Source organism: Siphateles boraxobius, unplaced genomic scaffold, assembly GCF_051911475.1.
Source record: "Siphateles boraxobius isolate OS27281-9 unplaced genomic scaffold, OSU_SipBor_1 130, whole genome shotgun sequence".
NCBI lineage: Eukaryota > Metazoa > Chordata > Actinopteri > Cypriniformes > Leuciscidae > Siphateles > Siphateles boraxobius.
The window spans coordinates 15,071,631-15,088,264 of NW_027508734.1; the positions used below are offsets into that span (position 1 = coordinate 15,071,631).

Below are 16,634 nucleotides of genomic sequence, written 5' to 3' on the forward strand. Positions count from 1 at the left end.
TTGTAAATGTGATCCACCCCCATCTTATTTAAATTAGATTTCACGAATAATCAAGTTTGTACAAGCTGGTGATAGAGATAGCCTACTCCTGATAACCATTATAAAATTTACAACCGTTATTAAAGCAAATACGCAATGCAGTAAGACAGGAGAAAATGCAGGCCTTATATTATCACTAATAAAACAAAACAGTATAAAGCTTTAAGGTCACAATGTTTCATCATGCCCTTCAACAGATCACCATGGTAATCTGCCTTTCAATGCAGTGACAGCACATCCTCTGAGGCCAGATATGAAAGAATAGAAAATCCCTTTCAATATAAATCAGTAGTTGGACATGCTCACATGAGATATCACAGTTCAAGTTAGGCCACACAGAACAGTCGAGTATTCAAACTATGTTTCAGAACAAATGCAGTAGGACACTTGAACTGACGCATTCCTGCTCTGCTGGAATGTAAGATGTTTTTGTGTTGACACTGAGATGCTGTTGTGTCAATGTGACACTGTTGTGTTTGTTTGAAAGAATACAACTATCCAAGACAGCAGAAAACGGTTCATGCAAATATACTCAAGCTCAATTTCAGTTTCTTTAAAACTGTACTTTGCCACAATACAACAAGCTACACGATTTAAAGTAAACATTGGTATAGACTAGAGGCTAACAAATAATTGCATTTTATATGGGTACATGAACTTTGAATTTACGATCACGCATACTCTTTCTATAGGTCTATAACTTGTGGACATCAGGGAGCCACTATCTATATACGGGTTATTGAAATCCCCTTTGAATGCTCGCTCTCTTTTCACTTTCGCATTCGCAATCACAAGTATTTTTATGCTCGAGACAAACCAACTAAATTAACTAAAATAGTTTGCCCTACAAACGGAAATAACACCAACACTATTTTTAAAAATGCTAGTATAAGGTTTCGGTAGTAGCATCATACAGAGCCCCTAAAGGAACATGGTGAAGGAAAAAAAATATGAGATGGGAGGAAAAATTATATGTCTGGGCTTTTGCGTTCTCTCGCAAACGTTTTGCAATCCCAGAGAAACATTCCGTGTCCTCGCAAAACCTTTGCGTTTCCCTGCTTAACTTTGCATTCCCTCGCAAAGAACAAGTTTTTAAAGCTAACATAAAGTTTCTCGGGGGAAAGCAAAACTTTTGCAAGTGAATGCAAAAGCATTGAAATATCATTTTAAGGGGCTTCGTAGGTCACTACTTTCTGTTATTTTCTTCCCTAAACAGACATAGAAATAGTTTGACCGATTGAAAAGGTAAAGTTTTGCAGAAAACTTCTACTTCCTTTGTATTCAGGGAGCATCTGCGTAATATCCAGGAGCACAGTGGCGCTGAAAAATTTAGATATTCCTGAAAATGCCGTAACTGTTATAAAGCCTAGAGGTTTGCCAAAATATCTCAGTAATTCAGACCTCTTCCAGGTTATATCGCAGGGATTTGAATTGAGATTTGAAGTGTTGTAGTGAATGTGTAAGTGATTCATGGAGCTCAAGTGGACTATCTCAACATGTCTGCTGATTATACACCGCTCATAAAACCAGCGTGAGACGTCGTTCCTCTCTGAGGTCGAAGCGGAGCGGTGATTCATGTTATGAGCTAATAAAGCTTAGACATGCTCCAGTTACCACCACTGACCTCCTGATCATAATAAATGCCTCTAATTTTTCCCATTAGAATCAGATATTGCTTATAAATGAAAAAGCAGGTAATTTTTCCCATTAGAATCAGATATTGCTTATAAATGAAAAAGCAGGATTTGTTGCAGAGATGGGTCAAGTTTGAGAATAGGGTGTCTGGAAAAGGATCAGTAGACTGTTTGTTTTTTTTCAATTTTTTTTTTTCATTTGTTATGAATAATCATCTTTGGGTTTGTGGCCATTACATTTTAAACTGAAAGAGAAAACAATCAAATGAGATGAAGCACCTTTCATTTGGATTTAATTAAATTGAATTACCAACAATTAGGCATTACCAGAATGAGCATTTAGTCTGGGGTCAGGAAGTCTCTTATGCTGACCAAGGCTGTATTTATTTGATCAAAAATACAGTAAAAACAGTATTACAAAATATTATTACAAATTAAAAGTGATTTCAGTGTTAATACATTTTAAAATGTAATTTATTCCTGTGATGCCAAGCTGAATTTTCAGCATCATTCCTCCAGTCTTCAGTGTCAAATGATCATTCAGAAATCATTCTAATATGATGATTTGCTGCTAAAGAAATATTACTTATTATTATCAATGTTGTGATACTTCATTTTTTTGTGGAAACGGTGAAACATCTTTTTCAGTATTTTTGATGAAAAGAAAGTTCAAAAGAGCAGCATTTATTGTCTTTAAAGTCATTTCTTTCAAAAAAAATGTTAAAACTACATACTGCCATATCATTAGTATGACATAAAATTGCTCATACTGTAATTGAAGATTTTAGTTATGCCAGTAATGCCACCCACCTGAGTTCTATTTGCCAGTGTGAAAGAAAAAGTGAATCTCTCCTCACCGGGTTCTGCGGTCTGAGGTCTTGGTGCAGGTGTGCTGAGGAGGAACATTTCTCCACTTCTTGGCTTCCACCACCATGGCCTCAGCATCCACCAAACCAAAGCCGTACAGATGACTGACTAGTAGCCAAACACACAAATACAACAACACACATACACATTATTAACCAGGTAATACAGGGGAATATATCTTGAATTAAGTTAAATTTTCTTACTACTGGCACACAGTTTTCTCTTGATCTAATAAAATTTAACAAAATTTAGTGTGATTTATGCTTACACAATATATATACATACATACACAATATATAGAGAGAGAAAGAAAATGATTTTTTTTTTTTTTACATTGTTTGATGTTCTATTCCACACCAAAAAAAGTACTAAGAGTTCCATAAAATGACTATGCATTTGGACATACAGTAGAGCATGTCTCATGCTTGTGTCAGTACCATCTAAAATCAAACTGATCATGAGTCCACTTTATTACTCGATTGTGGCAAATAAAATAAACTATACTACACACCACACATTTACATTTGAAATAGTAAAAATACAGAATAGACATTTCTGAGGCTTTTACCTTTGTGTCCGGCAGCATTGGTTTTCCAGTCACTAGCTTTCAGGTGAGCCTGTCTTGATGTCTTTACAAGGAGATGCTGGACATCTCTCCATGTTATCAGAGGACTGAAAAATAAATTGTTAAAGAAAAGGGAGAACTTTTTAATCCTTTTGAGTTGTATTGCTTTATTGAAAATGTCCTCTGTAGAACAACAGCTATTTCATTTTATTTGAAAATTTAGTTTTGCTTTCCATCTGTGAGGTTCTGTTTGTAGGGGTTTTTGGACACTCTTTCAATTTATTGTAACAAATGCATCCCAGTAGGTAACTTTATCCAAGCAGCTCTCAATGCTATACGTCACCTCAATCCTCTTCTGCTGTCTGTACATTATTATTATTATTATAAATTTTATTTATAGGCACTTTGCATGACACTCAAGGACACCTTACAAACATAATAAAACAATCAACATTAAATAACAATAATCCCCATTACAGCCTGGACAGACTGGATACAAACAAATAAAAGCCTGCCTAAAAAAAATAAGTCTTAAGACAAGACTTAAACATAAAAGGAGTTTCACTATTTCTCACATCCTGAGGATGCAAGTTCCATGAATACTCATCACTGAGAGAGCAGGATGAAGTCGATTAATGTTATGTATGTGAAAATATGCAGATCGAGTGACACTGTTTATATGAGCTTCAAATAATAAAGTAGTCAAATATGACATCCAAACTTTTAACCTATTTAGACAGACACTGGAAAATGATCAATACATGAGTCTTTATATGAGTCTCTGCTCCTGCTAGAAGACGAAAATGTTGCCAAGATCAAGGCCTTTGATTATCGCCTTTTGATTGTCAGTATTGGTTTTCTGCACCAGACAAAATCCGCCTTGTGTATGTATAACACGCCATCACATGCAGATAATAAAAATAAAAATACTGCAATTTTTTGGGTGTCATTTTTTTTGATTAGTTGGGACAGACTTCTGGACTTCATAAAACTTCTCAACACGCAGACGGCCCTGGTAAGTTCAAGACAGTAAGATCAAAAAATATTCCGAACATTTTGTTTTACTTCACTCTAACAGTTAAAAAAAAATCTATAAAGAAGAGTGAATTTCAAAAGAGCAATAAAACTTCAAAGTTCTTTATTTTAATAAAACCACTGCGTGGTTGCTAGGTAGTTGGCAGGGGTTTCTGGGTGGTTTCTAGGCTGTTGTTAGGCAGTTGCTAGGATGTAATAATATTAATAGTAATATATTTGTCTACAAACTTAATTTGAAGCATGTAAGCAGGACTCTTTAGTTTAAAAGTTCATGAATATGATATTCATACAGACTGACTGAATGGCAGAAGAACTGACGAGTAATTATGAAAAGTGCTTAGGTAGTTTACCTAAAAATGACAATTCTGTCATAATTTCTGGCTAAGAAATATTTTAAATATATGCTGTAAACAGCCAGTGTTGTTTTAGCATTATTTAGATACTATTATAGTTTTTATTAATATTTTTAATTAGCTTTTATATTTTTATTTTTATTTTATTTTAAGGTTTAGTAATTGTATGTGCTTTTGCCTTTTTTTTCATTTACTGTAGCTTTACTTTACATTTACTTCAGTTTTGGTCATTTTAATATTTCAACGCACATTTATATTATTTCAGTTATTTGCTAATGCAACATTTCTAATTTTCATTTGAGTTTAATTTTTTATCAACAATTTTTACTTAATTTTATTCTAGCTTTATTTTAAATAACTTTTTTTAGTTTTAGGTAAAAATAACATACAGCATGACTTAATGAAGTACATTTTTAAAATTGAATATATATTTCATTGAAATGTCAAAATATATTACAAAATGTATTTACAGCATTAAAATAAATTTTGGATAAATGCAAAAAAAATTACATGTATATTTTTGTATATATATGTATATATATTAGTTTTTAACTGCGATAACTAATACTACTAACTTTATGTAAAGCATAATTTACGTAATACTACTAACTTTATGTAAAGCATTATGAATTATGATACTACATGGTTCTTTGGTTCAGACTGCTTTCTCGCCACAACCGAACAGCTCCAGAGTTCTTATTTAATTAGGACTGATTGTTTTGGTGCGGTTCCGAGTGCAATTGCAATGTTCATATATGCCTAAACTAACCAAACTAAGAGGAAAACTGTTCCAGGTTCTGAAACAAATGCTCCAAACGAGCCAGCAGTGAAAATGTAATAAGTGATGACAGAATCGTCATTTTTAATAAATGAAAGTTAGTTAAAACATTGAAATTTAAAGAAGCAGTGCAGCTTTCTGCAACTGTATGGAAACCTCACTTTGCCTCCAGAGCGAGAGCAACGACACCCGCCACCATCGGTGCAGATACTGAGGTGCCGGTGTGGCCATCGGTACACCTCTGCCGCAGGTCTGTGGTCACCTGGTACCAGAAACACATGAATACAGAGAGTTAACAACTTCAGTGTAGTGGATTTGCATGAGTCTGAAGCGAAAACAGAGAAACAGAGGAATGTGCAAATTTTTTCTTATAGATTTGTGTGCAGCCACTTTTTCTGTTAAAAGACACTTAATATTCACTAAGAGTTTTGATCTGACTGCCCTGACGAGTGATGAGAACAACATTTTAACTGAATTGAGCTCGATGATGACACTGTTGTCTTCAGCTTTATAACTGAATTATCATAATTGACTAATTTTGCAACATCGACACGTATAGAACTGAACTGAATCAACACTGAACTTTCAACTTACTTAAGCAAAATAATGACTCAGTTGTATTTTTAGAGCTGCTTCATAGCAGAATTTCAATTTGTCTCATATTTGATGATGTTTGTATCATTGATTCTGTTATTTCCCTGTTTATTAATGTGAGGCTGCTTTGAAACAATCTGTATTGTATTATGTGCTATAGAAAAAAGGGTGACTTGAGTTGACTAGAGGGAAATGATGCAGGCATCAGGTCCTACTTAAAACATTCAGCTATTCTCTGAAAGAATTCTCTTTCATGACAGTGATGGGACAAGTGGTTTTCTGCAAAGTGCTCTGTAAATATTCCGTCGCTGTGGTTTTCTGGGAAACAGCGGGTCAGCTCTAGTAGTTGGTCTAGTTGCCCACAGGCAGAGTGAGCGAGCGCTCGAATGTGTCTTCAATCAAACATAAGCTTGATTACACTGGCGTTTCCCGAAAGAACAAACATGGGGTCAGTGCCACTGACATTGTCCCGAGGAAGATGCTGAGATAGAAGACAAATGCTCTCGTCCAATATGTGCATGTGTTGAGTGGCTTATGGTCATGTTTAAAAACAGCAGTCAGGAAACAAACATGAAAGTAATAGACTTTTACATTTTTCTGAAGACAAAGAAATGTTTTGACCCACTTCTCGTCAACAATTTGCATGTTTAAGGTAATGAAATTTAAGATGTTTTTAAGATTGCAAATTAAAAAAAGAATGAGCAATTTTACTAATTAAAGTTTATTAAAAAAAATATTAAATGATTCACTATCCTTAAAAAATCTTTAAAAAGTAATTAAAAAGGGAATTGTTAACAGGGAAAAACTACACTGTGATTGAATCATTTTTATAGGTGATTAGGGTTGGATGATAAAGGGGGAAAAATCTAGACATTTTTTGAGACTTGATTTTGTCCATTGGATGTTGATTGGATTGTAAAAAGTGAGCATTTCATACTGGAAAAGAGGCTTAACTGAATGCGCTTATTGGGTTGTAAAAAGTGAGCGTTGTGACTGGAATAGAGGCAGAAGTGAATGCATTTGGCTTTATTACAGTACATAAAAGACATTTTGATAAAAAAAAGTTTCGCTCACAATCATTCAGAATAAGACCAGTAACATGCGCCAAGAAATAATGCCAACTTTGATTTGATTTTCCCAGAGGAACCATCATTTGGACAATATACCAATTATTGCATAGGAGGTTAAAAACATTTAATGATAGAAATAAATAAGATTTTTGATGCAAAGTAAATAGTCAAGGCAAGACTATGTCTTTAAATTTTGAAAAGTGAATTTAAAGTCGTCATGACAAGAGAAATCAAATTTGCCTTGATCTTTTGACATATAAGCGATCTTAGTCCCTATAAAACATCCTGCAAGTTTCATACCTTAAAAAATCCTCCTCATTGGGTGGATGTAAAAGCGCACGACAATGGAGATATTTAAAATAGTCTTTAATTGTAGATTTAAAAAAGCAGAGATAACTTGGAGAAACTGAATAGCAAAACAACTTCAACATAGACGTCAGACACTCACGACAAACAATACAGGACAAGGAACAAACTGAAACTGAGGACTTAAAGGGCATTCGGCAACTCTAGCTATTCCTTCGCTGATTTTCACTTTTGTTGTCGCATTTGTTTTCTCATCGAGCTCCCCCTACAGCTGTGAGGCGTATATTTCACAACAATGTCGTAAAAAAAACTCACTTGCGGCACCGCCTCCCCCTTTCTACCGCTGCTTATGTGCATTTGTTATTATCAGAACCGGTCAACTTTATCGTGTGGAGTATGTCTACCGAGGTGGGTAATACATCATACACATTGAGGGCGGCGTGTGTGTTTATGTCGAATTGCCGTAAAGCAGTTTGTGTTTCTCGCTCGTTCTCGCTTCTCACGAGACTTCCTATTTCCAACTTACCGGGACGTTAGTCCCCATGTTGCAAGGTTGGTTTTCCGCCTAGGAACGCTGGGGGAAGCGGGGAAAGTCACCATTTTCACTGGAACAGGTTATTAAACAATCCAAATGATTTCTAAACGGTTTTATTAAGTTGAAATAGTTGCCGAATGCCCGGCAGTGCAGGGAGAAGGATAAAGCCATGCAAGCCAATCAGAATCCTCAGAATCGAACAAGAGAGAACCTAAAACCCCATTTCTCCCAGTTGACACGGCAACACATAACCGGCGTTTTCCGAAATTTCCACTTTGGCCGGAGTTTTTAGAAATAATCGTTTTCTGTGATAAAAACGGGGTTTTCGTGTAAATAAAAGGCTAAACCGCAGGGAAATATCTGTGTTTTCCCCTTCGTGTAAACGGGGCCTGAATTCAATGAAAACAAAGACCAAATAGAACATAACCCTGACATTACTCCCCCCTCCCGGAAGGCGCAAACTCGCATTTAAAATAAGGGCAGGCTAGGTAGTCTTCAGGACGGTACCGGTAATACAAGAGGCCAGGGAGCTGGTGGCAGTTCAGGGAGCAAGGGAGGATTGGCTTCCATGGCCTTGACCCGGGAGCTTGGCTCGGCTACTATGGCCGGGGATTTAAAGTCCCCTGAGCTATGGGATTGTGAACCGGATTGTGAATTCTGCGCTGAAGGTTTACTTAAGTAAACTTCACGTAGGAGTAATAATAATAGTGATGCTTGCTTTATCAACACCACTAAAAAAACAACAAGAGTTTTTTTCCGGTGTAGACACGGTGTAAACAAAATTATTGTTCGAGAAAAGATTAAAAAATCTGTCATGCATGTGTAAATGACCTCTTAAGCCCACAACTACAAACCTAATACCAAAAGAAAAGCAAACCCCATAGTAGACATTCTTAAGGATAATGTCATAATCTGTACTGCTGGAAGAGAAAGAGAAATAGAGAAAAAAAACGCTAGTTTTCTTCATCCTCTTGATATCTCCCTGCCGTTTTCCATGCGCATGGGAGCCAGACCAAACATATAGCCCCAGTCTTTTTTCCAAGCGTCTCATTTAATCAATAGATATTTGTGGAAAGAGCCAAACAACAAGAGCTCAGCTGTATCAGCAGAATAAGCAACAGAATCTAGGACAGCTGATCTATAGAAGATGTCTGAGTTTTGGCAGATCACCATTAAACACCATATAAACCTGCATTTCTATACTGGTCCATTCAAAAGATGATAGATCTGTCCTTCAATGTTGGGATTTCTCACCCATTTTATCATCCACAAGACAAAAAAAACCCCATCTGATTGCTTAGAAATGGAACAGCACGTCCATATTATTAATGTTCATTGCACAACTGGTCAGATGTTTAATACTAAGGGTTAGAAGGTGATGAGGAGGAATGAAAGGAGAATGTGTTGCAGAAATAATTGAGATGAATTGTAGGATATAATATGTGGCATCAAGAGAGCAAATGACCTAATAAAATAGAGAACATACTTACGAGGCCAAAAGTAAGACAAGGACAAAAGGTTGAGTAGATGACAGATGGAGAAGACAAATGGAGTACACGCTACAAGATACATGATTAAAGGGGTCATACAATGGAACACAAGATTTCCTTTGCTCTTTTGAAACAGAGCAACCTGTTTTGCTTCAGGAAACAAGTATCACAATAGAGAACCAAAAGTGATTATTGTACAAAAGTAAACAAATGTCCTAAATTAGGAGTTGCAATGTTTCAGTAATAACCATGAGATGCATTCAACAATTTGAAAAATATTAACATTTTAGATTTTTAACCGTCTCTTGAATTTTGATGGGCAAGTCAATAATTAAGAATAGTTAAGTCAATAAATGTAATCCTTTTATTCAGCAAGGATGCATTAAAAATGACAATTAAGACTTTTGCACTGTTACTAAAAAATGATATTGCAAATAAATGCTGTTCATTTGAACTTTATATTTGTCAAAGAATACAAAAAATTGTTTTCAACATTGATAATAATAAGAAATGTTTCTTGAGCAGAAAATCAGCATATTCAAATGATTTCTGAAGGATCATGTGACACTGAAGACTGGAGTAATGATGCTGAATATTCAGCTTTGCATCACAGGAATAAAAATTCATTTGAAAATCTATTAACATAGAAAACAGTTCTTTTAAATTGTCATAATATTTAACAGTATCAGTGTTTCTACTGTATTTTCGATTAAATAAATGCAGCCTTGATAAACATAAAAACACTGAGAAATCTAACCGACCACAAAACTTATGAACGGTACAAGAGTCAGAGAAAGGTCAACCTTATTGAAGAACTAAAATTTTGAAGATGTTTTTAATCAATGGATAAAATATTGATTGACATTTTTGGTGGACTTCAGGAATGAACTTTCTGTGGTCAAACAGATGTCTGTGTGAGTGACACTCACATTCGTGGGAACATGGACGAGTTACTTAACTATTTTGCGGTCGTAGAACTCTCCGCTGCTGTATGTGGTGGCGAGGGTGGAGGAGCAGACCTCCAGATACCAGGGCTTATTGCCGTTTTCCGTACTGCTGCTGACAGAGATGGTGTAGATGCTGTTGGTGTAGCCGTCGCAAGAGCAGTGATCGCCCTGCCGGCCTCCGTTACCAGATGCCCAAACAAAGATGGACCCGAGACCCTTACGGCCCTGCAGAGACATGAAAACATATGAACAAGGGTATACAATCGACTTTTTATTTATTTATTCTTTTTCAAAAACTACACTGCAATGTTGTCAACAACATTGACAAGATTAACAACTATTTATTTCTACAAACTTTACAAATATTACTTCCCTTTAAATGTTCTGGTTTTGATTTAGTCTTAATTTAGCAACCCTGACAATGACAGTTACTCATTGAGAAATCCTTCTTGTTTGTGTGTGCGAGTCTGAGACAACAACCTTTTTAATTCCCAGTTCAAAAGCTTGTTTGGCCAGAGGCCCCGGTCCATCCACGGTCTTCCCGTCATCGTCGGGGCCCCAGCTGGCACTGTAAATGTCGATGTAGTCTGGCCTTATTCCCAGAGACTTGGCCTCCACCACATCAGTCACGTCTCCATCAAGCATTCGAACACCTTATAAAAAAAGTTCCAAAAACGAACACATTCAGTCATTGTATAACCACCCCAATGTCTTTCCAAACCTGTATTATTTTCTTTTCTCTGTGAAACTTTAAGTGCAACAAAAATGGATGTTAATTTATCCTGCCAAGCTCTGAAATGCATTATAAAAGTGTCCTACAATTAGCCCATTTGAATTGTGCAGTGTAAACCATGCAATGTTGTGGTCTAAATGCGAGACCCAATTGTGTTTGGCATCAATGACTTCAAACATAGTGTAACTTTTATTTTTTTACTTTACCTATGAGTTTCAGAACAATATTACAAAGAGGAAAAACAATGCAGAACAAAAGACAGAATCACCTGGAAACAAAAAACTAAATCAAACCAAAAAGAGAGACCTAACAGAGTAATGAAAGCACACAGTCTGCATGAAGAAATAAAGAGTTTAAACTTAGTACTGCAACTTAAATGAAAATCAGAAAAGTTGCATTGGCAACTAACTGAAGTATATAAGATTTTAAGCTTAAGTTTTAAGAAAACGTCTCGGTTACATATGTTAAACCTCGTTCCCTGAAGGAGGGAATGGAGGCGCCTTGTCGAGACCGACGAATAGGAATCTCACTAGAGAGGCCAATCAACATCGACTGAAACTAAACAAGCCAATGCACATCGGCGTGCAATCATTTGCATCAGCTGCGTAGCCTCGCAGCACTGGGTATATTACGAGCAGCAGGTGCGATTGCACTTCAGTTTTTTTGGGGGCGGCAGCAGATGTGGCGCAGGACGAGACGAGACCGACGAATAGGAATCCCTACCAAAGTGCCACAGCAGCTGCACCCCATCCAGCGCCCTGTGCAAGCCTCTACCCCTTGTTGCCTGGAAGGACGATAGGAGAGGGTGATAACTTATAACAGTGAGACAATGGAAACACTGGGAAAGCATGTCCTTTCTGTTTAGGAAGGAGAACGCTGCGGAAGCCACTTTCTTCAAGGAGTTATGTGGAAAATACATATGGACTAGCCCGAAGGTTGTACTATATATGTATAATAGGTGACTTAGCCCAAGGGAAAGACACAAGATTCCGATAGGAGCAGCCGTGGAGAATATACACATATGGGATCCCCGTAGTGTCACACATATGGGACCCAGCCTATACCCGGTTCTCAAGGATTCAGCAGATAAAGGCCTGGCACCGCCTTGTCCGGGCCGAGGGTGTTGGAGGACTTGACAGGTTCTTCCCTCTGGAGTAATAGGGGTGCACAGTAGAGTGCAGTAAGCCGACAGATCCGGACCTCTCGGTGCTTCTACCCATTTAGGGTGAGAACACGGGAGGAGACCGGCTCTACACGTAAGCTATAATATCTAGCGAACGTGTTAAGTGTCGCCCAGCCCACAGCTCTACAGATATCTGTTAGCGAGGAGCCACGTGCCAGAGTCCACAGGAGGATGCAACGTCTCTCTCATGGAGTGAGCATGCAACCTGAGCGGGCAGGGCACGCCTTCTGCTTGGTAAGCCAAGGCGATGGCATCCACTATTCACTAGCCATCCTCTGCTTGGAGACAGCCTTTCCCTTCTGTTGGCCTCTGTAACAAACAAAGAGCTGGTCTGAGCTCCTGAGACTTTGAGTTCTGTCCACATATACAAACACAGAGCGTGAATGGGACAGAGCAAAATCAGGGCTGGGTCTGCCTCCTTCAAGGGCAGCGCTTGCAGGTTCACTATTTGGTCCCTGAAGGGATGGTAGGAACCTTAGGCACATAGCCATGCCGGGGTCTTAGTACTACGTGGTTGTCACCCGGCCCAAACTCTAGGCACGATTCGTCGACCGAAAATGCCTGCAGGTACCCTACCCTCTTGACAGAGGCCAGTGCAACCAGCAGCATAGTCTTCATGGAAAGAAGCTTTAAGTCTACTGATTGCAAAGGCTCAAAGGGAGCATCCTGAAGTGCTCGAAGCACCAGGGGAAAGGTCCCAAGAGGGTATGGAGGGGGGTCAAAGAGGATTAAATCGTCTCGCCCCCCCTAAGAAACCTGACTACCAGGACATCCTTTCCAACTGTTTTGCCATCTATGTGGTCATGATATGTTGAAATAGCCAGTCCTTCCAGAAAAATGCAGAGTGTTTTTGTGATTGTTGCGGGCAAAAATCCTTTATTATGCGGCAATCCTTTTTTTTTTTAAATTGCATGGAATATGCAGGATATTTATGCAATTTTATGCGATGAAATTGTGGGAACTTGCAAAAACTGCGGGAACTTGCAAAAACTGCTGGAACTTGCAAAAACTGTTTAATGAAAAAAAAAAGTGATTCCCCAACACCCTGTTCTCACTAGGCTACTACCTTAATGTAAGGGTCATTTCTTATTACTTCCTATGATAAGCATTAGGGATGGCCCGATACCATTTTTTTCAAATCGATACGAGTATTCACATTTGTGTACTTGCCGATACCGAGTACGGATACCGATATTTCTACCGCAAAAGTAACTATAGGCTCCCAGAAAAGAAGACAGAAGACTATTTTAGAACACAGGTTAGAAGACTGTTTTTATTTTCTTCTCTGCTTGTTTTAACAAGTCTAAAAATAAATAATAATGATTCAAATAATAAATGTATTAACACACAAACCACTGTTAATTTAACATAAAAGCAAGCAGTTACTGCGTGCATGGTCTGACATGACTGAATGCGCGCAAAGTGCGCTCCCTTAATAGCCTAATTCCTAAAAAGCTGTCAGTTCATCGCGATCTCACACATCTGTTATTATCAATGAAGCTGACTGCACAATAAATCTTTCATAATATCCACACTTTGTTTGTTATAATTAGAGGATTTGCCAGCATACAGAATTCAGGACTGAATAAAAAAGTTGAGCGGTGAGGGGAGTCTATCTTAAATGCTTCTGATTGGCCATTGCGATCAAGAAATCAACACACATGTCTGTGATTGGCTACATCGCTCAACGCTGCAAACATGTTATGAATAGAAACTCTGGCCTGTAAATCGTTTCCATTTTGTTTTAGTTGTTCTTCTTGCTTTTCTGCAACAGATGAATAAAAATCTATTAGTTTTAATATGTTGTATTCATAGTTATTTCTAGTTTGCGGGAGTCCCACAAATCGTTTTATTCTCCCGCAACCCGCACAAATAGTGAGTGCATTACCGCCCGCACCCGCGCTCGCACTCGGCCATCAAATCTAGTGCCTTGCCGCACTCTATTGCGTTGGGAGTGCACGTCCCTATGCCTCAGTTCACCTCGAAAAGCACTCGCGGCGGCCAGTTTCGTTTCGCAAAATGTACGTGGTATCGGCGAATTTTTATGAGTACGAGTATATGAGGACAGTATCGACCCGATCCCCGATGCCACTATCGGCATCGGGCCATCCCTAATAAGCATACTACATCACAGAAAGTGCTGGGAATATTTAAGTTCTCATCTTTTTTTATTTCAGACCTTAATAAACACATGGTGTTAAACACAAACTTACAAAACATTGCGCTTATTTTTGTTGGCAAATGAGACTGATGATTTGCGGGCTTCATCATGGCTTCGTCGCGTGGTTTGCAGCTTTTAGATGATGTTCACGTCGCTTAATTACGTCACTTCATAACGTTCCCATTGCAACAGGGGGAATGGCTGCTCTTGTGTTAAGTAAACGCAACATCTTTCAACTTTCTGCTAAGATATGTGTCTTTTTTGCAACGAAAATGCGGGGATTATGAAATCATGCAAGCCCCGCATATTTGCACGGAAATCAGCAATTTATTTGGTGAAAGTGCGGTATATTTGAAAAAATGCGGCCCCCGCATGAATATGCAGACTTTGGCTGATTATGCACTAAATCATGCGATCGCATAATCGCGTTTTTCTGGAGGGACTGAATAGCTACAGCATGAACTTTGAGGGTGGAGGGAGACAGCCTTCGCTCCAACCCTTGCTGCAAGAAGGAAAGCACACACCCTATCGAACATCTTTGGGGGGCTTCTCGGCGAGAAGAACAACACTTGTTGAACAGGTTCCACTTCAGGGCATACACACGTCTCGTGGACGGCGCCCATGCTGAAGTGTTTGTGTTAAGTACCTCTGGGGGTAAGTCACCTAGAACCTCCGCATCCCGTCCAGGAACCAGACATGGAGTCCCATCTTTGAGTCAGAAGTTCCTTCCTCAGAGGAATAGGCCAGGGAGGGACTGTCACAAGGAGCATGAGTTCTGGGAACCAAGTCCGGGTGGGCCAATAGGGAGCCACCAGAAGGACCTGCTCCTCGTTCTCCCTGACTTTGCACAGTGTCTGCGCAAGTAGGCTCACTGGGGGAACTGCATATTTGTGGAGGCCCTGGGGCCAGCTGTGTGGCAGTGCGTCCGTGCCGAGTGTTTCCTCGGTCAGGGAGTAAAACAGCTGGCAGTGGGAGGTCTGAGCAGGCAAACAGGTCTACCTGAGCCTCCCCAAACTCTCTCCACATCAGCTGAACCGCCTGGGGTTGGAGTCGTCATTCTCCCGGGAGCACAGTTCGTGATAGCTCGTCGGCTACAAGGTTGAGGACGCTGGGGACATACATGGCTCGAAGCGACCTCAGATACTTCTGACTCCGGAGTAGGAGATGGCGGGCGAGTTGCGACATGCGACGGGAGCATAGACCACCTTGACGGTTGATGTACACAACAGTCGCAGTGTTGTCCGTACGGACCAGCACGTCCCTGCCCTGTAGCGGCCTTTTCAAGCAGCTCAGAGCAAATGTCTCAGACCGCACACTGAGGATGCAAATGATTGCACGCCAAAGTGCATTGACTTGTTTAGTTTCACTCAGTAGATTGGCCTCTCTAGCGAGATTCCTATTTGTCGCTCTCGACGACCCGTCGACTGACCGAATGAAGAGGAACCATGTTTAACAGTTTTAACTCTGCATCTAGAAGATAGATTTTTTTTTAATTACATACAAAAAATTAACAGTTGAGACAAGATGCTGAAAACATTTACTAAATATTTAAGCCACTAGATTTTGGAAAAAATACATAAATATAATGTGTTATTTTAAAACTGTACTGTTAAATTTCCTACAAAAATAACAATATGACGAACGTGCAAATGGAAAACTTACACACAAACTCACAGAGGCAAATAATCATATGCCATATGGTCAATGATGTACACAAATGTGCAAAATTTGCAATTAAAATCTATTGTACTCTGATGCAATGAGATGTTTCCAAACGCCTCGATAATCTGCAGTCTTTCTCCTCATTCTGATACTGTACAACAGCTTAATTTCCTTTTCTTGCTCTTTATTTGGAAAGTAATATAAATTTACAAAAATTATATTATCTAAGCAAGTAATTTAGCTGAAAATTGTGTATTAAGCATCTTGCAGTAAACTTATTACAGGCTCAATCAACTAGTAACCTCTTTTTAAGTGATTTGATCAAGTGCACAATGGTAAAAGTTGGGGTTCAAACCTTCAACCTTTCAGCTACCAGCCAAGATCTTTGATGGACAACTAAAATGAGCAGGCAGAGGCAGAATTAATCAGCTTAATTCAAGAAGTCAATAAGAGAGGTTCCTGCCATAATATAAGTGTGTGTGTGTGTGTGTGTGTGTGTGTGTGTGTGTGTGTGTGTGTGTGTGTGTGTGTGTGTGTGTGTGTGTGTGTGTGTGTGTGTGTGTGTGTGTGTGTGTGTGTGTATGTGTGTGTGTGTGTGTGTGAGTGTATGTGTGTGTGTGAGACTAGAAAAGAGCCTGATTGTATAGTGTGAGAATGTGTGTGCATGTGCTAACACCATATG

The 16,634-nt window shown here is 38.8% G+C and overlaps 1 protein-coding gene across 5 annotated transcripts in view; it reads right to left on the bottom strand.

Moving 5' to 3' along the window:
* The window catches only part of pcsk6 (proprotein convertase subtilisin/kexin type 6), an 88,865-nt gene that overhangs the window by 53,047 nt on the left and 19,184 nt on the right, over nt 1-16,634 (bottom strand). For all 5 annotated transcript variants that reach the window (XR_013203613.1, XM_077228000.1, XM_077228002.1 and 2 more), the window contains 5 exons: nt 10,694-10,866; nt 10,226-10,438; nt 5,433-5,533; nt 3,109-3,212; nt 2,531-2,648 (listed from right to left, as the gene is read on the bottom strand). Coding sequence is in view for 4 of the 5 variants with exons in the window: in XM_077228000.1 (XP_077084115.1) it covers nt 2,531-2,648; nt 3,109-3,212; nt 5,433-5,533; nt 10,226-10,438; nt 10,694-10,866 (709 nt within the window). In the remaining variant the exon portion in view is untranslated. The remainder of the gene's footprint in view (nt 1-2,530; nt 2,649-3,108; nt 3,213-5,432; nt 5,534-10,225; nt 10,439-10,693; nt 10,867-16,634) is intronic.